At 37.7% G+C, this 24,310-nt stretch overlaps 1 protein-coding gene across 5 annotated transcripts in view; it reads left to right on the forward strand.

Annotated features, from left to right (window-relative positions):
• Positions 1–24,310, forward strand: part of PLA2G4A (phospholipase A2 group IVA) — a 148,737-nt gene that overhangs the window by 91,031 nt on the left and 33,396 nt on the right. For all 5 annotated transcript variants that reach the window (XM_046682795.1, XM_046682797.1, XM_046682796.1 and 2 more), the window contains 3 exons: positions 10,003–10,139; positions 17,329–17,551; positions 18,307–18,421. In XM_046682795.1, the coding sequence (XP_046538751.1) occupies positions 10,003–10,139; positions 17,329–17,551; positions 18,307–18,421 (475 nt within the window). The remainder of the gene's footprint in view (positions 1–10,002; positions 10,140–17,328; positions 17,552–18,306; positions 18,422–24,310) is intronic.

The raw sequence follows: 24,310 nt of genomic DNA on the forward strand, positions 1-24,310 counted from the left end.
TTTTCTCTCCCTTTCATGATGTCACCCAACACTGTGTGCTGATAACTTTCACGTGAACATCAATGATCTAGAATCTGTCTTCTGAGCTTCAGATCTGAATATCTTTGTACCTACTTCATTTCTTCTCAAACTTCATGGCTCAAACTCAGCATGTCTAACTCTGAACACAAAATCTGATTCTATCAACCCCAAGCTTAAAATTCTTCTACTGCTCTTAGGATCTTGGACCCACAGCTTCTCTCCAACTTCATTTCGTGCAGTTCATCCCAAATTTACCAACCCTCCCCAACCAAATAAGTACTTCTTGGTTCCATGTCTCCACAGAATCCTTTCCCAACTGGCGCTCCTGTGTGCATTGTTTCCTCTCACTGCAGTATGCTTCCTGTGTCCCACTCCTCTCTCACCCCACTCCCCTTTTGGTTCACTGACACCCGCCCATCCTTTAATCAGTGCCTGTGCCTCTTCTTCTGGCGCAGACTCTCCCTGTCACCAGCTCCTCCCTCCCTCCCCCAAGTTAGATCTCTCAGTTATATTCTCTTATGGTACAAATATGCTCATTATCTTCTCAGCATTTACCACAATTGTACTTAAAAAATACTTGTAAAAATATTCATCGAATGTCTTTTTTTCTCCACTAGAATGTAAGTTTCACAAGGAGCAGGGCCGTGTCTGTGTTCTTCACCTTTATATTCCCAGCAACTAGCATAGCTTCTAGCACATGGCAGATCCTCAGTAAGTCTTCAGGACACAGACTTAGGCAGCGGCCTGGCATTGCATCCAGGGGATGAATTAGCTAGAGAGAGAGATCCGGGGCTCAAAACTGAGGAACACCAGTGTCAGGTTGTTAGGGAGGAGACAAAGGCTGAGGAGGTTTGGGTGAAAAGATCCCAGTTTGAATTGTTCAATTAGAAACGTACATAGAGGGGCCAGCCCTGTGGCCGAGTGGTTAAGTTCGCGCGCTTCTCTGTGGTGGCCCAGGGTTTCGCCAGTTCGGATCCTGGGCACAGACATGGCACTGCTCATCAGGCCATGCTGAGGTGGCATCCCACACAGTACAGACTGAAGGACCCACAACTAAAGTATACAGCTATGTACTGGGGGGATTTGGGGAGAAGAAGAAGAAAGAAGGAAAAAAAAGGAAGATAGGCAGCAGTTGTTAGCTCAGGTGCCAATCTTTAAAAAAAAAAAGAAAGAAAGAAATGTACGTGAGAAATATTGGTGGAGATGGCCAGTTGGCCTTTGTTCTTAAGTTTTCCTTTTCAAAAGGAAAGTTTCTACCGCACCCACTAGGCAGGCACCCTCCCTTTTGTGGAAAGGAGTCTTCTGGGAAAATGAAACTTGGCCTAATGTTCATACAAATGGACTTGTCTGCAACAGATGGAGAATGAGGTAATTATGCTTTTCAGTGGGATCTTCAGAAATATTAAATTCATGGTTTTGGAAGTCATTCCTAGAATTAAAGTTTTGGTTTTGGTGTAGACTTTTTTCTCTTGGCAGAAATAATCGTTTTAGCTGTTTACAGCGCCACCCATTCCCATAACACAGGTACCATTTTCCCACTTTTCTGTTCCTCTTTGGCCAGGGGTCCCTTAAGCTCCCACTTCCCTTGCTCCCTGCCAAGACCTTCACTTTCTGTTTGGGCTTAAGGTATGGAAGAGAGGACTGTTGTGGCAGCTTGTCAGAGAGAGAACAGTCCTGCTCCGTGCTCAATACAGAGCTTGTGCCTGTCTTGTTCCCAGTTTTCAACAAACAGATAGCATCCAGTTTAAGACCTCAATGTCAGTTTAAGATATGGAATGAATTTTGGCACATTGCTTCACGTCTGTGCTTCACTCATAAAGTGAAGACAGTGTCTCTCATTGATGTAAAAGGATGAGTACTAATCCTTGTAAAGCATCTAGCACAATGCGTAAGGCACATAATAGTTACTCAATAAAAATAGTAGGTATTATACATGTTTGTGGGTGTTGCTGTTCTGTTGCATAACCCTGAGGGCAATAATTATCAAATTTAAGGAAAACTTAGCTTTCCTGTCTGGATAATGAATTAGTCAAATAGTTAAACTTTTTGATAACCCAAGAGTTTATTCTCTTAAGTACTAAGACTTTTTAAAAAATTATTCTCAGTAATAGCAGTTTTGAAAATTGATTGATTTTAATCATTGGGATGAAAGTCTTTCCTTGCCTAGATTGAACTGATTTGAGTTTCTCATGTCTGCTTCCTTTGCAATCAACTGCCATTTCTCCATGCTCTGTATGTTCCCTTGAAGTAATTTCTTCAGATCACCTGGTTCTCTTTAAGTTTATTGTTCTGGAATTCAAATTTGATAAGCAAGCTTGTGTTGTTAGAACACTGTCTCTGATTAGTGGAATTTCTCCATGAATAAGGGGCTGAGATCTTTCCTATGAGTAAGATCTGTAAGACTTTGTACATGGGGATTTTTGACATATTTGGGTTGTTCAGAGGCCATTCTTTTAAATTTTCTTTTTCCAAAATAGCTTTTGGTCAGATGAAGTTTCCAGATTACAGTCTCTTATGTGAAGTGACATGCTACTTCACAGTTTTTATGTCCGCTCGTAACTGACCACAGCAGAGCCAAGCTAAAATCTGGAATTAGAATAGTGGGGAAATGAGAGACATTTCTCCAAGAGGCAGTCTATGCTCTGAATCAACATCCAATATTGGTGCTGTTTCTCCCCAGGATTCATGGGTCCAGGGATCAAGGAGTGGAAGTAGGAGTGGCAGCACTTACTATTACACCTAGTGACCCACTACCAAAATGTTTATTTCTTGTCTGCGTGACCTTATACTCTACTGGTTTAGAGGTCTTAGTCCCAAAGGGAGGAAGTTAAGACTCTGCCTGGCCACATTGGGCTTCTCATGCCTCTGACTCAATAGGCAAAGGAGGGAGCTGGTGGGGTGATTGATCATGACTATCAAAGGAAAATTGGACTGCTACTCCACGATGGAGGTAAGGAAGAGTATGTCTGGAATACAAGAGATCTCCTAGGGTGTCTCTTCATATTACCATGCCCTGTGAGTAAAGTCAATGGAAATCTACAAGAACCCAATCCAGGCGGACTACTAAGGGCCCAGACCCTTCAGGAATGAAGCTCGGGCCGCCCACCAGGAAAAGAACCATGACCAGCTGAGGTGCTTGTTGAGGGCTTGAGGGCGAAGGAACACAGATTGGATAGAAGAAGAAGATGTTTATAAATACCAGCTATGACCAGGTGACCAGTTACAGAAATGAGAACTGTCGTTGTCGTGAGTATTTCTGCCTTAGTTTGTCATGAATGTTTGTGTGTGTCTATGTGTGTAGACATGCACAGAAACACAAAAACAGATTCACATTTAAGTTACGAGATACTGAGGAGAAGAATAAACATCATCCAAGGACTTTGCTTCTTCTTGGAAAAGCATTAGTGCATTTCCAGGTGTACACAGGATGGTCGTATCATGTTAGCCAGAAGAATGACCTTGTTATTGTCTGTAGTTGGAGATTAAATATGATTTAAAGGGGAGTATGTGGGTACCAAGTTGAGAAGGGATGGACTTGTGATGGTTAAATTTATGTGTCAACTTGGAGGATGTTTTTTGATGAGATTAATATTTAAATCTTTAAGTTAAATAAATAAATATTAAAAAGTGAAATGTGAGTAAGCAGATAGCTGTCCATAATGTGGGTGGGCTTCGTCCAATCACTTGAAGGCCCGAAGAGAACAAAAAGACCAATCTTCCCAAGCAAGAGAGAATTCTCCAGCAAATTGCCTTTGGACTTCAACTGCACCATCAGCTCTCCTGGGGCTCTGCCTGCCTGGCCGTACTGCAGATTGATTGATTGATTGATTGATTGATTGATTGATTTTTATTTATTTTTTTTTTTGAGGAAGATTAGCCCTGAGCTAACATCTGCTGCCAATCCTCCTTTTTTTGCTGAGGAAGTCTGGCCCTGAGCTGACATCCATGTCCATCTTCCTCTACTTTATGTGTGGGATGCCTGCCACAGCATGGGTTGACAATCTGTGCATAGGTCCACACCCGGGATCTGAACTAATGAATCCCAGGCTGCCAAAGCGGAATGTGCGAACTTAACTGCTGCGCCACTGGGCCAGCCTCCATACTGCAGATTTAGACTTGCCATTCTTCATAATCACATAAGCCAATTCCTTATACGTCTCTTTCCATATATATTAATATTCTATTATAATCTCCTTATAGTTTAATATCCCAATAGAATATATATATTCTATGTATATATATATATATCTCCTATTGGTTCTGTTTCTCTGGAGAACCTTGACTAATGCCGGAGCCAAGAAGGCAAAAGTCTTTATATAAATCTTGGACCTTAAAATGTATAAAAATGTAAAAATATCCTCGAGCTCCTCAGAATTCTCTTTTGCAATGGAGGAAATTAATAATATCCGCAAGCCCATATATCAAGATAATTTAATAAAAAACACATGGTTTTTGGTAAATGAAAATTCATTTCCTGTAATCACATGAGAGAAGTATGAGAAATATTCATTGATATCATTTATACACAAATACTGTGCTATTAGGTCTAAATAGAACCTAAAAACCATCAGCAACATTTTTTTGTTGATTCTTTTAGATTTAGAGCCAGGACTAACAGCTGCACCTTATAACTCCCCAGTTATTTCTTTGGAAGTTGTTTCAGACTGATGAAAACTATTAAGACATCCAAATTTAGTCCTCATTTATTGCATAAAATTGTGCTGATATTATCTGTTGTGACAAGTGGATCGGAAATATAATTTAGCTAAATATCAAGTGGTTTCTCTCTGTAAAGATTACTCTTTTCTTTCTGAACAATGAGAAAAGGAAGAGCATGAATTATAGTGTCAGTGACACTATATCTAATTTCTCTTCCTTTTTTTATAGTTAATAAAAATGCATCATTTTATAGAGTTATAATTCATATTCTATGTGTGTTATAGAATCTAGAATGTTACTAGTAGCAAAATCTTCAAGTTCATTAATTCTACCCAATATTTTTATGCCATAAGTAAACTGAGTCCAAAGAAGATTTTCTTTGCCTCAGGTTACAAAGTTAGTTGTAGAGAAAGCTTTCCGAGACAGAGTAGTGCATAGTGAATTAAGAGTTTTGGAGTTCAGGGGCCAGCCCCATGTAGTGGTGGTTAAGTTCTCTCCTTCAGTGGCCCATGTTTGCAGGTTCAGGTCCCTGGCATGGACCTACCCCACTTGTCAGCCATGCCCTGGTGGTGACCCACATATAAAGTGGTGGAAGATTGGCACAGATGTTAGTTCAGGGCTAATCTTCCTCAACAACAACAAAAAAGGCTTAGAACCAAACATCCATTGTGGGGACTGTAATACCAGCAAACAAAATACATCGCAGTAAAAATACTACTTAAAGAGAAAAAAGAGTTTTAGAGTCTGACAGACTGAGCTTTGAATCCACATGACACCAGTTTCTAGTTTTGTGGAAATAGAAAAATTATCTTCTTTGTGCTTCAATTAATTTATCTTTAAAATAGAGGTAATAATATATAATGGTAATATATCTCCTAGAGTTGTGAAAATTAAATCATATGATGCATAAAATGAGATAAATTTATGTGCAATAGATGAAGGTGGTAATTATAATCTGCACAGTCATTCAATCATTTGATTATTCAGTTTTTATGTACAAATAGCTGACATTTTCTTTCACCTGATAGCAAGCCAAAAATCTGACTTAAAAATCTTACCTGGGGGCTGGCCCCATGGCCAAGTGGTTAAGTTCATGCGCTCCGCTGCAGCAGCCCAGGGTTTCACTGGTTTGAATCCTGGGCGCAGACATGGCACTGCTCACCAGGCCACAGTGAGGCGGCATCCCACATGCCACAACTAGAAGGACACACAACTAAAATATGCAGCTACGTACTGGGAGGATTTGGGGAGACAAAGCAAAAAAAAAAAAAAAAAAAAAAATCTTACCTGAAAACCCTCTTCAAGAATTACTGCAAAGCAATAAGGAAAACAATGGGTTATATAATGTGTAAATTCCAGTTTAATAAATGGCTGTTTCCAGAAAATTCCTAACAACATAAAATAAACATCCATAAGTATGTGTTGGGCTACTGGCATATGACATGGAGAAGGACATCTGGGAAGTTGTTAGAGGATTTAAGAAGATCTAATGTGCATTTTTTTCTTTTTTAAAGATTTTATTTTTTTCCTTTTTCTCCCCAAAGCCCCCCGGTACATAGTTGTATATTCTTGGTTGTGGGTCCTTCTAGTTGTGGCATGTGGGACGCTGCCTCAGCGTGGTTTGATGAGCAGTGCCATGTCCGCGCCCAGGATTCGAACCAACGAAACACTGGGCCGCCTGCAGCAGAGCACGCGAACTTAACCACTCAGCCACGGGGCCAGCCCCTCTAATGTGCATTTTTCCAACTACTCTTATTAAATCTCCCTCTGAACAACAGTGCAGGTTGTGTGTTGAAATGAACAGTGTAATCTGTTGCTAAGAAATTTCTTACTCTACCTGATTTGCATTGGGTTTAATATTATTTTTAATAATACAATGTTATAAGTAACCAAATCAACAGGCTTAGATACCCCTAAATGATTTTTGAATATAAACAATCTTCCTCCTCCTATATCAACCCTAATATTTTTTTTTCCCCTCAAAGCCCTTCATAATTTTATTTTTCCCTCCTCCCTAGTGTACTCCTGCTACAATAAGAAGACTGGTCTTTAGGTCTCTAAATCACATCCCCTTCCCTGCTTATGCCCCTCTTGGCCTGAGCTTAGGCCCAGTGTTTGGCACATAGCAACAATAAACGTTTGCTGTTATTATTATTACATTGCCTTTAAACTCCACCCTTCTTTCAAGGCCTAATTCCAATCCCTCCTCTATGTTCTAACTTCTTATCTGCCTTCCTTACAACTGCTCGTGCAACTAATACTATATTATACGCTACTCACCCACTTTAGTGTCCTGTCTTAGCATTTTTTCCCCCTCCAGACAAGTTTTTAAGAACTTATATATTTTACTTTATATACAGTTTTAAAATCTGCGTTTGAGAGCATTCTGTTCATATAAATATACCCAGGTTCAAAGCCATTTAAATTGCTCCGTTGTACTGAACTGGTAGAGTGTGTTCATGAATGAAGTCTCCAATTTGCATCTAATTTGATGCCTAGGGTCTTTCAATTTGTGGCTACTCAGCATTAGAGAGCCCTGGGCTAGGAAATTAATCCTAGGTGTCCTGCTATGCATTGTCCTAAGACCTAACCAAGAAGACCTAACCTCTACGGACTTCCTTTTCCACACGTAAGAGAACTCCTACAGTCTTTTTGGTCCTTGTAGTTCTAATAATGATTCCATGAATATATGTGTTTATCATATTGGTGAGTGGACCCCCAAGGGTCAGGATCCAAGTGCTTGGAACAGAGCGCGTTCGTGTCATATGCTCTGCATTTCTGAGATGGAGAGCAGTAGTCCCCCTCAGCCTGGCTCTGTGCCCTGGGATCCTTCTCCTGGGTAATGACAGCATCATCATGAGCAAAGCCAGAAACCCTAACAGTCTGACCATACTCCTTCCCCCTTACTCCTAACATCGGCTCTGACACCAAATGTTAAAGATTCTGCTTATAAATGTACCTTGATTCTCTTTCTCTCCTCGTAAGCTTAGCTTTAGGGGTGGAAGGGAGGAGAGGTCATCGTATGCCATTCACGACTCAGGAGAAAGAAAAACTGACTATTAGAGATAAGAGAGAACTGTCCAAAGTGCTTGACCTCTACACACATGCACTCCGTGATTCATAGGTTTATTCTGCAAATTAGATTGTCACTAATATAGAAAATAAAATCTGATAGCAGTCTGACTATTTTAGTATAACTCAAGTCTGCTACTCCAGTCACAGCATCCCCACCCAGTTCGGGTTCCGCTCTTCTACCCATGCAAATTTCTTTGTTCGCTTCATCTCTCTGGATTGCTTCATGATCTAATATCTTTTGCTGCATGAATTGCTCAGTGTTCCATCTGAAACTTCTTCCTTGATAATTGTTATTATTGGAAAACAATATCAAACAAAATACACTCCTTCTCCCCAGCAATCTGACTGTACCTCCACATCAGCTTCTGTCTGTCCAGAGGATATTTCCATCCATCTGCTCCCTCTCTCCTCTTCCCTTCCTTGTCAGCCCCAACTGCCTGTCCTCATCAGGCTCAGATTTTCCTGGAAGAGGTTGAATTGCACTCCCACACCCCTGATATCCTGGGCAGAGGTTTTTAAACTTTTTGGTCTCAGAAATAGTTTATATTCTTAAAACATATCGAAACTTCTAAGAGATTTTGTTTATATAGATTATATCTATGAATATTTACCATATTAAAAACTAAAGCTGAGAAAATTTATTTTAAAGTCCATTTCATATTAACGTAAATAACATATTTTATGAAAACAACTATATTTTCCAAAACAAAAAAAAAGTGAAAAGAGCAGCATTATTTTACATCTTTACAAGTATCTTTATTGTTTGACTTAACAGAAGACAGCAGAGTCTCATATCTGCTCTTGAATTCAGTCTGTTGCTATATCACACATCACGTGGTCTCTGGAAAACTCCTCTGTACACTCATGAGAGAATGAGAATGATAAAAAGCAAATAACATCTTAGTGTTATTACAGAAACAATTTCGATCTTGTGGACACCTGGAAAGCAGTGCACACTTTGCGAACTGCTGCCCTGGGGCCTGGAGAAACAACCAGCTCTCTTAGGCAGTGATGGTCTGGGACCACAAGGAAAATGACCATCTCTCCCTCTCCAAACAAACGCTCTTGTGTTTTAGTGCTGTTACAGACAGCCTGTGCTTCTCTGTTTCCCTGTGAAAACTCTTCATTGGTTCATGCTGCTTCCGTTTCCACAGAGCCTCCTTCCCTGCCCTGGTCCCTACCTAATGAGTAACTGTACATCTTTAAAGTCAAGCTCAGATTTCTTCTTTGTCTGTGAAGCTTTCTCCACTGCTCCGGTTCCTCTGATTGGAACTGACCACGCCTTCTGGACCTCATGTGCTCCAGCCTGTAGCACTTTCTTTTAGTGAGGCATACTAGCATGCTAACATGAGCCGGGAGCCTGGGGTTTTGACTCCCGACTCTGCTTCTTGTTGGTTGCATGATCTTGAATAAGTTCTCAAGGTCCTGGTTCCAAGTACTTTAGTTTTATCCCCTGTAAAATGGAAATCTCCTAGGGATTTTGTGAAGATTAAATGAGACAATTTCTGCCGAACGCTAAGAACAGTTCCAGCTAGATAATGAGGTCAACGAATTCCATCTAGCCCTATTTTTAATGCTGTCATAATTATTATTACATTTCTGCCTCACCTAAATAAACTGCATCCCCCGGATCCACCCGTGCTGCCTGAAATATAGAGACCAAATCAGATTTATTGAATGAATTAAAGAGTAAATAAATAAATTTAGTAGTTCTTGTTAAATCTTTTTTTTGGCCTGAATAATATATTTTTAAATGAATCAGCATAAAGGAACAGTAAGAATTCTGGACCAAGAAGGCAAGGTGCTTGCTTAACTACAGATAACCAGCTAGTAGATCTTATGCAAGTAAATTCATCCTTTCAGAACATCCATCTCCAGAATGATCAAATGCCTTTTGCTCACCTTACAGGATTTTTGAGAGGATCAAATTTAAAAAGTGTACCCAAAAGCAAGCCAAAAACTGCAAAGGGTCGAGTAAATATAGAAGGTGATTCTTGTTGGTATCATTATTAAATTGAGTTAGTTGGTTATTTTAATAATGTCTGCTTTCCAATAGGCATTCATCCTTTATTTTCTTATATGAGACGTTATTTTTTCCTTTTTAAAAATGAGACATTATTAAGGTATGTGTGAACTTATAATTCTTTATTTCCAAATGTGGAACATTTAACATAAAAATTGAAACTAAAAAGGAAATATGTTTTATGACTTGACTCTACAAATGATCTCTGTGTGTTGTCATTCCAGGTGCCTGTGGTTGCCATCTTGGGCTCAGGCGGAGGGTTCCGAGCCATGGTGGGATTCTCCGGGGTGATGAAGGCACTGTATGAGTCAGGAATCTTGGATTGTGCTACCTATGTGGCTGGTCTTTCTGGCTCCACGTGGTTAGTATACATTTTAAATCCTAGTCTTATCGACCTAAATGCTTAGCATTTATCTACCTGAAACACTAGAAAAGAAAAAGGGATTTAAAAAATTGAACATTAACTTCAAATTACTGAAATGTTCCAACTTGATGTAATCATTCACTTTATAAAAATGGTCTTAAGGCAAATTCTTACCTAATGAGGACTCACCCTAAATTTACCCCCCTTAAGCCTGTTTGTAACTTAAAATGTAGTTAAACATAAAATAAAAAAAAAATAGATCAATTGAAATAATTCTATATAAATATCATAGAAGTGAAATAACATACTCCACCCATAATTAATTTAATCTTCCTATAATTTGCTGGTTTGTAATCTTTCAGCGATTGTGTCTAAGTCTGAATGATTTACTAGGTAATCATTTCCTTCTTTGGGGCAAATAAAATGAAATCCAAGATACTTTAGTATACAGAAGAAGGAAAACAGCTTTTGAATGCAGAAATGAAATAAATGTCACTGATTTGTATCTAACTTGTTATGAAATTAATCCTTTAAATATATGTAAGCCCAGCTAAATTTAGATAGTGAGTTAAAACATCTGTATATAAAAATATTTGTACAACGTAGATTTGCCTTTTCACAAATGTATTTATCAAACATTTTCAAAGAAGTTACTACATATTTTTTGGTTTGCCTACCTCACGTAAGCATTCAAAATTAAATATTAGTCCTTACTTAGATGTCTCAAATAAGAGTACCATTTTATCACAGAATGTCCAACTTTGACTTGCAAGGCTCTTTAGTCACTTAGTCACAATAAAGCTCATCTATCATAATATTGTCTTATCTGTGTCTAGCATTTAAAAATTTCTGTACCTTCTTATCCTGTGAGAGGGACATGAGTTTTTAAATTTTTCAGCCAAAAAAATTTGACTCAGACCAAGTGATTTGTCAAGATCACTAGCAGAGCAGGCGTATAAACTCAGGCTTTTGATCCCCCCTTCTAGAAGTCTTTCAACTTCTCCTGGACAACTATTCTACACAGAGATTCACATTTAAAGAATCTGTAGTTTCTTAAATATTTTGAATGTATTCTTTAGCTGAAAAACAAATCCTAGAACTATGGTTAACACTTTTTTTGTAGGTACCCTCAAAATGATTTATCTCTTATGAAAGAAGGGTGTAGCCCATCATTATTCTTTCCCTTGAAGGAAAGAGCAGGTACCTGCCTGTTTAAGGAGTGATGTGATGGAAAGAGTTAGACCCTTAGATTGATTCACCTACTCAAACATTTTGTTGTTATTCTTTGGGTGGTTTTCTTTCTCTATGGTCACTGTTTGTTAGATCCCTGTGGTCCATCACTGACCACTACATTGTAAGAAGCTTACTTTCTTAAACTCATCTACTAAAGAAAGAGCAGGCCACGAGTGCTGATTTGGGGGTATGATAGTATGTGTTTGGGCTTAATTAGAGCTGCAGTCATTGCTTTGGTTATAGATTTGGGGCAACATCTTACATTCTCCTCTCAGGGTTCTGAAAACAGGTTCTGCAAAATGTAATTAAGAGAATTTTAAATGTTGTGGGCCAATCATTTAAATATTGCAGGCCACACATTTATATATACATAAACTTCTGCTCTATCCTTCCATGTCTAATTTCCTCAAAGATTAGGCTTCTCTTCTTTATTCCATTTCCTTAAAGGCCACTCACTCCTAAAATCCTTACAATCAATTTTCACCCACGCACGATCTAATTTGCCAATATAGTGGTGTCTTTTAGAGTTCTTATTCTTTTTGACTTTTTGGGGGAGTCAGGAAGGCTGAGGTTTGGAGTGGAGACGTTTCACACGTTGACTTGTCCCTCTTTCAAATCCTCCCTCCCATGCCTTTTTTGTTTTTATTTCATCCTCTCTGATTGCTCTCTTTCCCGTGTTGTCTTTACTGCTCTCACTGCTTTTCTCCTTTCCTCTAGGACCCCTCTTTTGTTCTATTATGTCTACATATCCTCCCTTGGTAATTTCACCAACTTCTACCACGTCAGTTATTACCACCAATAATGTAATTCATGGAAGTCTAGGACATCCCCAAAGTTAATGGGCCAAAAAAGGAAAGAACACCCTAACGGAGAATGTAAAGTAGACGTCAGAGAAGAGAATCAAGTAAAAGATGAGTTCCAGAGGTCGCTGGTGGAGAGTACTTGGAGAAGTCATGGGTATTTTAATGTAGTGAAACATCTGTGAGAAGCTTAGCTTACAACTGAGTTTGGAGATCTTTAGTGGTTTCACCAAAAATCCCTAGATAAAGCAAATAAGAGGCACTTTTGATCATGAAATTGCAAATAAGAAGAGAATAGAAGGTGAAAGGAAGAAAGGTGGGAAAATGAACCTATAGGATCTGTCTATTATTTCAAGAGGGGAATATAGGACCCAGGGCAGAGGGGTTTGTCGTGTTTTGTTTTCAGAATTTAAGAGACAAGCATTTTTGTGGAATTCCGAGGTGAAGGAAATAACCTAGAGTAAGAGATGGTAGATAAAGAAATAGATGGATCGTGGATAGAAGGTTCAGGCAGAGACAGGACAAGTGAAGGTGTTGACCATGGAGAGAAGACACTTCCTGAGATGGAACAAAATGTGGTCAGGACGATTCATGTTAATGGTTCTCTCTTGAAAAGTAAAGGTGAGAAGGGAAAAAGTTCAAAAAAGGAATTCGGAAAGACTTGAAAAAACAAATTACACTCTTGTGTTATGTAAGTTTTTATACTTCACTGGTACGTGACCATTACTTGGCACAAATGAGGTAACACGGAAATATCTGAAGAAGCCCTGGACCTCCCAAAAAGTTTTCTGTGACCACAAAAGAGAATTTTATGTAGGACAAAAGCTTCCCTCGTAACTGCTACTACTTTTATGGTAATTATTTCTGAAATTATTTTTGGATGATACTTGTTATTCATTAAATATAAGTATTCACCAACTGGGAGAACTGACGTGAGTGAAACAGGAGAATCATGACAGGAATCCTGAGTAATCCTGCTAATTACTCGGAACTCCTCTCTTCCTCAGTACAGCTGTTCATTTGTAGTATTATTAGGGGCTACTGGATATTGACTGCTGTGTTTGCCTGACATTACCAGCAAAAGAGAAATGAGAGCAGCTCTGTATCTACAGACAATGGGGCCTAATTCATTAAACTGACTGAAATGGAATTCAAGAATGAGAACTTTCAGTTTAACAGTCTGAAGAATTCCTGGAATATTGAAAAATGAAACAATTTTGACAGAAGTTGTTGCATAAGAGGTGACAGGCTAGAAGATCAAGATGTTTCTTAGAGAAAATATGTCGTTTGAGGTGGGGACTACGCTTGTCTTGTTCACTGACGAATCTCTCCCTCTTATCGTATGTTTAATGGCTAAATGAAGACTTGCATAAGTAACTGTATTTTGGGGGATTTCTTTAGGGTTTTAGGATATTTGCTTCACAAATATGAGTCTTCTCAAATCATTCCAAATTTTAGTTGCATATAAGAATCATTTTTGGCACTTTTTTTAAGCACAGAAATTCTAGATGTTTACCCCTGAAGATACTGGGGGCCAGGTAATGATACTTTACAACATTGACTGTCACTTGGAGGCAGAGACTAAACTGAGAATTCCTTGTTCTCTGGCATGATTTAGCTTTTAAAATTCACACTTAGCCTAAAATGCATTCAGATGGAGAGAATGAGGTACCCCTTCATAAAAAATATGTAGAAAAAGTAGAGGCAAATATTTTCAGATTTATAGAGAAATAAATTGAAGACCCTTTCATTCATTAACCAATTATTTCTAGAGGCCCTCCTATGTCTAAGACACTTAGTTTTTGAAACTTGATTGGTATAATTGGAAGTGATTTATTGGTAAAGAAATGAAAATTAAGATGTAACTCTAGAGTTGCAAATTGGGATGATGTTTGTGTGCTTTAGATGGTAGTATGTCCACAGAAGGCAGTAATAGATGAATCCTGCCTTGGTGCAACCAAGGAAACCAAGAAAGCTATTTAAGGAAAACTGGTCATTGTCTACTACTCCATCTTTAGCTATCACCAAAGCCAAAACTTAAGTCTTGGATGTCACCACAATGACAGCATGAAAAATCTGTCCAACTCACATTTGTCAGTTATAAGGAATCTAGGTTCATAAATGCTGGACAAGCAGAGAACATTAGCCCAATGCCAATGGTTTAGGTATTCTAGGTCTTTCTGTCTCTAGGGTTGGTATCCTCAAGCCAACTGCTTCATGATAGGGGAAGAAAGAGAAAGGAGAGAGGGAGACTCCCTGAGTGAGTGAGTTTACTTCAACCTTTGGAAAGCAGAAATGGATTGCAATAGGTTACATTCTACGTGAAACAAAAAGTGAGAATTGGGCTGACATCCGTATACATTTTGACCTCTTAAAAACATCTACCTCTGAAACTGTGGCACAGATTCCTAGCTTTTGACCAATTCCCCAACCCCAGAGGAAGGATTTTCTTAATCTAGGTCGAATGGCTAAAATTGAGAGGAGGGGAAGAGAAGAGAAGAGCTTCAGATCTTGCTGGAGGCAATCCATGGGGTGGAGGTACTTGTTAGAATCATAAATTGATTCTTTACAGAGCAGCTAAATATAGATGGAGACGGGAAGTCTTAAATAATGTAAAGGAGATCTGAGTAATTATACCATTCTGCTAAGCAGTTAGAAATGACAGCTTCCAATAGCAGAATGATCATATCATTTCCTTTTTGCCTACCTTTTTAAAAAAATCGTTCTGTGGCTAAATTGATTTCTACTGACATTTAAGTGTTTGGTTCTTTTCCTTATTTTTACCCAGCTTCATTAAGGAAAGGATTTAATATATCCTATTATAAAGTAAAACTGGTTTGTTTATAATAAAGATAGAAGTGAAAAATATATAACTAGAAATTAGATTAAAAATTCATGCTATAACTGATAGCTTTGAAAGGTATGAGACACAGGCTTGAGTTTAAGATTTCTAGAATTTAACGCAAAATTCAAACTATGTGCAGTTACATAATATACATTTTTAATAAATTAAGGGCAAGTCAATGGTCTGTGGGGGTAGAAATTATTCTTGGTAATAAGACCAGGAAAGAACTTAGTGTGCTCATAAAGAATGAAGAGTATCCTGAATAGGTCCAGAACTAACCACTGAGGAGCTCAAAATGGTGTTTTATTTTCCTATTTTTCTTATGTCCTTAAAGATAAACCAATATCATTACAGAAATGTGTGCATTTATTGAAAAGTACGGTAAGGTCCAGGAAATCAGATCTTTGTTGCTCCGGATGAATCATGTGGTTGACTTCAGAATAACTGCGGGAATGGATGAACTCCGCATCTCTCAACCAACCTAAGCTGTATTTTTTTTTTTTTGGAGGAAGATTAGCCCTCAGCTAACTACTGCCAGTCCTCCTCTTTTTGCTGAGGAAGCCTGGCTCTGAGCTAACATCCGTACCCATCTTCCTCTAGTTTATACGTGGGACGCCTACCACAGCATGGCTGCCAAGCAGTGCCATGTCCGCACCCGGGATCCAAACCAGCGAACCCCGGGCCGCCAAGAAGCGGAACGTGCGAACTTAACCGCTGCGCCACCGGGCCGGCCCCCCTAAGCTGTATTTTTTAGAGATATGTAGTGATTCTACCAGGCCCGAGTTCAGAGGAAGCCTATTTGATTTATCTTTATCACATGTTTGTGGGAAATGGTAGGAATTCAATTTGTGTAATAAAGATGTCTTCAGAATTTCTCATTTTTTTGACAGAGTGTGCATTCCATTTTAGGTCTGTTATTCCCCCCCATTTGTTAACTTACAATTATTTTCAATTTGTCTTCAAAGAACTCTGAATCCAACAAGAAATTCTAATTTCCTGTGAAGTGGGAATAGTTTGGTCTCTAAGAACAGAAATCTTATTTAAAATATTTTTTAAAATAAAGCCCAGCAGGGGAGAGGACAAATTTTAAATTGTAGTTCTTCTGTTATTACTTGGGGTACTGTGAACATGTATTTAAATTAATTGATCCTCTCTTTTCTCATCTTTAAAAAAAAGAATTGAAAGTTGTTACAAGTCTTCAAGATAATAGTTTATGAGCAATTAACCAGCGCAGACCTAGAACATAGCAGGGACCCAACAAGAGTTAGCTTTCTCTCCTCCCTGAAGGGAAGATAAATCATTAATGATAGGCATTTTAGTTTGAATGTCAAGGAAACAGGAGATTAAAATATGTGGTATTTTTCTTTGGTTGGATTAAGTGGTGCAATATTTCTTTCTTTCATTATTTTGTTTTCTGAGTCCAAAAAACTGTGCTTGCCATATACCAGGCATTTGCTAGTCATTGAAGCTAAAGATGATAAGCAAAGTTTTCCCTGCAGGAAATCACAGCTTATGAAGGGAGACAGAGAAGTAAACTAATAATTAATATTCAGTATGAGAGCTACAATACTAGATATATTGGTTCACAGGAAGGAGGGTGGTAACTGAACATTTATTGTCTAAATGTTAAATACCAACACACGTGGTTATTTCCAGCATTACTAGAAGTGGCCAAATGGCTAGTGGCCAAGAATCTTCACAAGAAAGTATTTATCTTAAAAATCTACTCCTCTCCAGGATTTCACCATCAGATTTGTATGCTCAGAATTTCTGAGACCTACAATTGGTAAGGCCTGGGATTTTGTCTAATTGGCCAAAGGACAATTTAAAAAAAAAAAAAACACCTTTGTCAGGAGAATTAGGTACTCACAGGAGTTCAGACAACTCCTTTTCTACCTGTGGATAATCATCCTAAAAAGTCAGATTACCAGATTGCTTGGCTGGTATTGTATCCAGACAAGTCAATTTATTTACATGACTCAAATGTGTGAGTTATCAGTCTCTAATAGTCTGATAGGGATTCCCCTTCCCAGGGACTGGACAGTGGACAGCAGGCCCGGTAGGGCTTCCTCTCCTCTTGACTGTGCCTGAGAAGTCCAGTGTTTCCTCTGAGCCTTCTCCTTTACTTTGCTTCCATTGTAGACCAGCTCCTTTCTGACTGATGCATTCTTTCCTTAATTGGATTAATATCTTTAATCAGAAAATCAAGTGAACCAACCATTTCTTATCACAGAGAGTGCCTGCTTTCTTTGGAGACTTCTATGTAAGGCCCTTTATTTTGACTGATTATCTTTTGTTTTCTTTACAGGTACATGTCAACCTTGTATTCTCACCCTGATTTTCCAGAGAAAGGGCCAGAGGAGATTAATAAAGAGCTAATGAAAAATGTTAGCTACAACCCCCTTTTACTTCTCACGCCACAGAAAATTAAGAGATATGTTGAGTCTTTGTGGAAGAAGAAAAGCTCTGGACAACCTGTCACCTTTACTGATATCTTTGGGATGTTAATAGGAGAAACACTAATTCACAATGTAAGCTATGGCTTGATCTACAATCCTTTTAACACAAGGAGATCGTGTATATCATAATAGTTTAGATGAAACAAAATATGATACATTTTGTAAAAGTCACTTGGCTCAACTTACCCTAAAAACAATGGCACTGAGCACATACACCCTGCCAGGCATAACTCTTCTACGTTTCAAACTAGTGCTTATTAATTCATTCTGTCTATCAATTTTGATGTGTAGGGTAGGACTTTTCCATTCCTCTTTGGAAAAATACACATTTTAACCCTTAACCACTCATTCTCCCCTAATGGTAATCTTTTTCGATAAGGAGGTGAAGGTAAGTAGTATTTGAATAGTAGAGGAAGAATAAGGGTTGCCTGGAGAGAGTCAGACAAGGGAGTGAATCACATGGAACAAATCCTTTTGACATATGACCACATTGTGACATTTCATCTGAGATAAAGTGGGGGAGATAGAGTCTGTGCCAGGGAATCCGCGGGCTAAATTCTTTCTGGGCGCCACAGTTGCCAAATCGTTCTCCGGTTCAGTTGTAGACATAGTCCCTAGCGTGATGGTTGTTTTTAGAATGAAGATAATTACTTCCATAAAGCTGACTTTTTCTTGTTTATTCAAGACCCAGAGATTTCTAATGGCTTCTTTTTATTATAAAAATTGTAAGTGTCTTGATTGGAAGTACTCTTTTAAATAGTGTTCTATCTGTATCTGTTTGTATATTTAAAACCATTTCTTTCTTTCTTTCTTTCTTCTGTGGACAGAGAATGAACACTACCTTGAGTAGTTTGAAGGAAAAGGTCAATACTGCACAGTGCCCGTTACCTCTTTTCACCTGTCTCCATGTGAAACCCGATGTTTCAGAGCTGATGTTTGCAGGTTTGTAATTTCCTCTTTCAGAACATTTCCTGGAAACTTTAGACTGTGGTTTCTAATGATTATCTTTAGAGGAAAGTCATAAGCAATTTCAGTTGCTGATTTTAGTACTATATTTTCTGTAACATAAAAATATTTGAAAATGTAAGAAAATATTAACCTAGATGATGTTCTGGTTGTAGAGAATGTTCCATGAAGCTAGTTACTACTATATCCTCATTTAGATTAATGAAATCAAAAATAAACTATAAAAAATAAATCATGAATATAATCAATAACTCACTTTTAATTACCCATTTCTCAAAGACTTTTAACAAAAATTGTGTGTGTAGTGCTTTTAGGCGGTGCATATACTTTTGCTTGCTGCTTATATTTTCATTGAATTGGGTAATATGACATATGTTTATCATTCAAAGCACTGTTCTGATTTTTATAATTCAGCACCTAAAAGGTACTAGTCTGTACTTGTGGCAGCTGGTGAGCTAAATGCTTCGTTTTGTTAAATCTCAGACGTCAACACTTGTTTCTTCTGTAGCTTCACCGCTCCTTAGGTGCTCTAAAGTATGTGACATCATACTTCTGGGGGCCTCTGCCAACCCTAATCTGCAGTGTGGTAGCATTTCTGACTGTGTCTGGTAGGGTTCATTGTATTTTTAGGGAAAGTATCTCAGTGACGTCAGTCACATCATAAGCTTAAAAAATCATTGTGAATGGCATGTAATTAACAGATTTATATCCAGAATCCTTTTGCAATCTTACCAAGGCTCACTTTTTTCCTCAACTGACTACTCTCAGGTAGGAATTTTGAATCGTTTATAAAAAGTGGTGCACCTGGAATTCATTCATTCAACAAGTGTTTAATCAATTACATTGACTAAAATGTTTATCATGCTTATGGTTCCGAAGTCACTTGTTTATTATCTTATTCAATTTTTACTACAACCCAGGGAGGGAGGTATTTTTAGCTCTGCTTCAAAAAAGAAAAAACAAAACCTCAGAAAGATTAAGTGATTTGCACATTGCCACATAGAAAGTAAGTAGCAGAACTGAGAATTGGTCTTGAAAATCCTTTGTACTTTATATAAAATTATTGCCTTCTCTGATTACTAACCATGTAGAATGTAGTATGCCAGATGCTAAGTGTGAACCCCCCTCCCCCACCACGGCATACTGCCCCTGTCCTTTAAGGCCTTATAATCTGTTTGGGAAATTTACAATAATTACTAAAGAAGTTAAGGCACAAAAAGGAACAGAATGCTACTAGGCACTGTTCCCTAGACCGAATTACATGACATCTTTTCTCTCAGTTTCCTCATCTGTTAAATGAGACTGAAACTCTCCTCATAGTATTTTACTAAATAAATAAGATAAAGTATGTAAAATACTTAAAAGAGTGGCAGGCCCAAATTAAGTTTCAGTAAATCTTAATAATTTAGAGTGTTCTATGAAAGCTGCGTAAGAAAGTCAGAGGTCTGGATCTTAAAGGTAAATTTGTATATGTGTATGTATAAAGGTAAATCTTAAAGGATTTGTATATGAAAGGCAAATTTAATTATTGGTTGGGGGAACAAGGCACACAGCGGGATAAGATAAGCATGGTCTTCCCAGCAGCAACAAGGAGCCATACTTTGGCGGTAATGGAGATCATAGGGAGAGTTGAGATTTTATTATAGAAGAAAAGTTAGTGCTATGATGAAATGTCTTCTTTTTTGTTTTTGTTTTGTTTTTGTTTTCCCATTGCTCTGGTCTTGTGAGGTCTTGAAATGTTTGGAAATGATTTGATAAATAGCACTAGCAATCTGTGCATAGCAAAATAAGCCGGCTTTTACCCCAGAAGCATCATGATATGGTCAAACAAGCGCTAGACTAATTTGAAAGCCTTGTCTTACTTCTAAGCTGAAATAGCTTGGGCAGGTCATTTAATCTCTCTGATTCTTATTTTCCTCATTATTAAAAAAAAAAGGATGTTAATAAACATCAAGCTTATCTTACAGAGCTATCAAGACAATCACCTGAGATTTGCTTAAGGCTGAAGATGATCAAGAGACAAAAGTATAATAGTTTTATTACCATCATTACAACTTTTCTGGCATTTTCACAGTCGCCTCTTTTTATTCTGAACTATTGGTCAGTAGCCATTCTCAAGAGAAAATCTGACTAAAATAATTAAAGAATAAATAGTATTCCAGTGAGTGAATATTTTGGATTCATCTCAAGTGAGAAAAATCTGTTTTATGTTCAGTTAGGAGTCTTTCTACCTGCATATGTACGATTTGGGCCATCTGCCTAACTGCAATGTTGTTACTGAGATGAGAGATGCACCATTAACCTTCATTGTTAAATTTCTATGATAAGGAGTTTCAAGCTGTTTCTTCCAACAGTGTTGTACAAAGCCATCAAACGTTAGTTATGTGGATCTTGTATCCAGATAAGAAATTCAAAGCTGCATGTTACAGGGTTCAAGTAGCCTGAGATATTGAGAAAAAAAAAAAAGAATGGAGACATGTCTCTATTTTATGCCTTTAAAATTTGCTTAGATTAAAAATGGATACCCAGGGGAAAAAAGTTGAAATATTATCTAAATTATATTTTAAAAAGTCAACCAAATTATCTTAGCTTATAGAAGTTTTATCAACTTTACTTCAACAATATCAGAGAATGTTTTTCTTCTCTCTTAGAATAGTTTTAAACATTTTCCCCTTTTGAAGGTTTAAAAAAAATAAACGTTAGTTGTTTAAACTCCTAAGTATTTTTGACTCCTCCACTTCGCTGTGTTGCTGAGAGGATTTGTAACTTTCATTTTAAAATTTTCATTGGTCAGTAAATTGCATTTTCTGAGCATAGCTTATGGAGTCTATAGCACGTTAAGTTCTTTGACAGACACTATAGGAATAAAAAATATAGAATTCTTCCTCAAGAAAGTTACAATCCCATTAACAAGACAAAAATAAAACATGAAAAATCAATTAGCCATACACATAGAATATTATTATCTACTAAAATGTGTAGGACTGGCATAAGTGCAAGGTATCATAGAGATTTAGTATATTGTCATCAGAGACGTCATGAAGGTGATGGAACTCAGATTTGAGTTGAACTTGGAACGATCTATCAAGTGGAGGTGAAAGGTCATCTTTGTGTGAAACAGGATGAGAAAATGCTCAGAAGGGAAGCCAAAAGTGTGTTTTGAGGAGCAGTACAAAGAAACTAGCTTTGATAAGGACTGGTGAAGAGTAGGTGGTATATTTGGTAAAACCATTAGTGCCAAGTTATAGAAAGATTTGCATTCCAGACAGAAATGTTTTCATTCCATTACGATCATAATGGGAAATATTTAATGCTTTTGGGTAGGGCAATGAATTATTTAAATAGTGTTCTTGGAAAAAGCATTTTGGTGATTCATATGGGTAGATTGGGAAGGAAGGCAGCTGGAAACCGTCATATTTTGTAAAAAGGTCCTGGAACTAGGGAGATACTGATAAGGAAAGAGAGAAGATGGATGAGAAAAGCCTAAATGTTACTGGTGAGATGTGGTGATGGATGGATTGGGTAAAAGAGTGGTTTCAGTTAAAAAAAAGTTTTTTCTGGCCTGTGACAGCATTTACAGAAACAGGTAAGCTAGACTGAGAGGAAAGGTTATGAGTTCCTTTCCAGGCGAGTATAGTGGGATGTGATGGCAGTATATCCAAATGTAAATGTGCAGCAGGAAATTGGGAATGAGTAGATAGAGGTGCAGCAGAGAGGTTCAAATTTGAAGTGCACAAGTCGGCAGCAAAGGAATAATAGTCAAATACTACTATAGTGAGTTCTTCAGTAAGGATTGGAGAGCAAATCTTGCCTCTTGAGAATGTCTGTATTACTGTGTGCATGAGCCACCACATCAATAAGGAAGAGATTACTAGAGAAGTAGGAACCAGGAAATTATGCTTCATTACCCAAGATGGGTGTGTGAAATTCAGAGATAGGAAATTACTTGTGTGATATAGAAATTTCCCTAACAACGTCTGATTCATTGCTAGTCATGTCTCACTAACTCCATGTAAATCATTATAAAACATGCCACTTTCTGATGAAGACTATATGTGCCATTTGGCTTGACTTGAAATGAATTATAATGTGTTCTCATCACAATTGTAGTTTCATAACTTCCTTCACAAAAGTAGAATGTTCTGATCTACCACTGAGTAAACAAATATATATTCACAATTCCTTTCCCAAAACTTTAGGAGCAGATGTTTTGGAATTCAGAATATTTTCGATTTTAAAGTTAAAAAAATAGTAACACTGTATATTACATAATGCCCCACTGGGTTCTTATGATTTCTCCAATAGAATGTATCGATGTTCTCATTGAGTGAGATAAATAAAGATTAAGCCTCACAGCACTTCAAGATTGGTTTTTCTGCTAAATGAGTTCAGGTCAGGTTTTACCACCAAATGAAGAGCAAAAAATCCTTGTGGATTTTGGAGTTATTTGGATTTTGGATTTGTTGGGTAAGGGGTTATGCACATGTTATAATTTCAGAAAAGGAGAAAAGGAAGAAGTGGAAAAAAAAAAAAAAGGACTGAGGGTTATGAGTAAGGCAGGGGTGGATGGAGGTGGAAATTTATAGAGGATGGTTAACAAAGACCTTGAGCTACAGGTTAAGAAGGAGCAAGCCTTATAATTGCAGAAGGGAATAGCAAGCAAAAAGGTGCTGAGGTGGCAATGAGATTGCCCTCTTTGAGGAATATTAAGAAGGCTTGTGTGGCTGAAGTGGAATAAGCAAGACAAAACATGGTAGGAGATTGGTTAAATCATGTGGTCAGACAGACAGCATGAACAAGACCATCATGAAGCCTTGTTGGCCATGTTTTTATTTTCAGTCTAATGGTAAGCCATTGGAAAGCTTTCAGCTGGCATTAGTGCACTGTGATTTATATTTTTAAAAATCCATTCTGGCTACAGGGTATCAGAAAGATAGTAGGGGAATAGAGAAGGTATGTTTTAGAAGACTATTGTGGAGATACAAGGCTGAGAGAGTATGTCAGCTTGTACCAGTATGGGCATGGTGGACAAATGGATAAGTAGCCAGTTTCCGGCCATATCTGATGATGGAGCCTACAGAACTTGATTTTTTGTATGTGAGATATAAAGGAAAGGGAACCATCAAGAGCAATCCTAACGTATGCATAGTGGCATGAATCTGTAAAAAGTAGTTACTCTTTACCAAGAAGAGAAAGGCTGAGAGAGTGGCAAGTGTAGGAAATGGGAGTCAGAAACCAGGAATTCTTTTCGGATACATTCAAATTCAAATTGTTAGATGTAGTTATAACCATAGGAATACATGAAATATAGTAGTGGCTACCATTTGTTGAGCAATTAAAATATGCAAAGCCCTCTTCTAAGCTCCTTGCGTTTCATAACTCATCAGATCTTCACAACGGTTCTACAAACTATCCACTGATTTTATTCACAGTTTACAGATCAGGGAACTAAAACACCAAGAGCACAAGTCACCTATCCAAGGTTGTATAGTTAGTAAGCAGCAGAATGGGATTTGAACCCAGTGCTCTGGCTCCAGAGCCTCTGCTCTTAGAAAGTTTATTCTATCTACCCTATTACCATATATTTCTTAAGACATTTAGCATAAAAATTTGGCATTGTAATCTTGTGAGTTAGGATAATGGTTACTAAGCAAAATTAAGGAAAGATGAAGAAAAGACAAATGTTACAAAACGCTTTCTTCCATTTTCATCGTCTGCTTGCATTATCAGAAAGAATTTAATTCCTTCTATCTCCTTCATGAATTTCGCGTCTGAGAAGGAGTTTTCAATTTTCCATTCTTTAGAATTAAAATGGACTTTATAATAGATGTCTTGAGTTTTTAAATGCAAAAGCGTATTCAATCT

Source organism: Equus quagga, chromosome 13 (genome assembly GCF_021613505.1).
Source record: "Equus quagga isolate Etosha38 chromosome 13, UCLA_HA_Equagga_1.0, whole genome shotgun sequence".
Taxonomy (NCBI): Eukaryota; Metazoa; Chordata; class Mammalia; order Perissodactyla; family Equidae; genus Equus; species Equus quagga.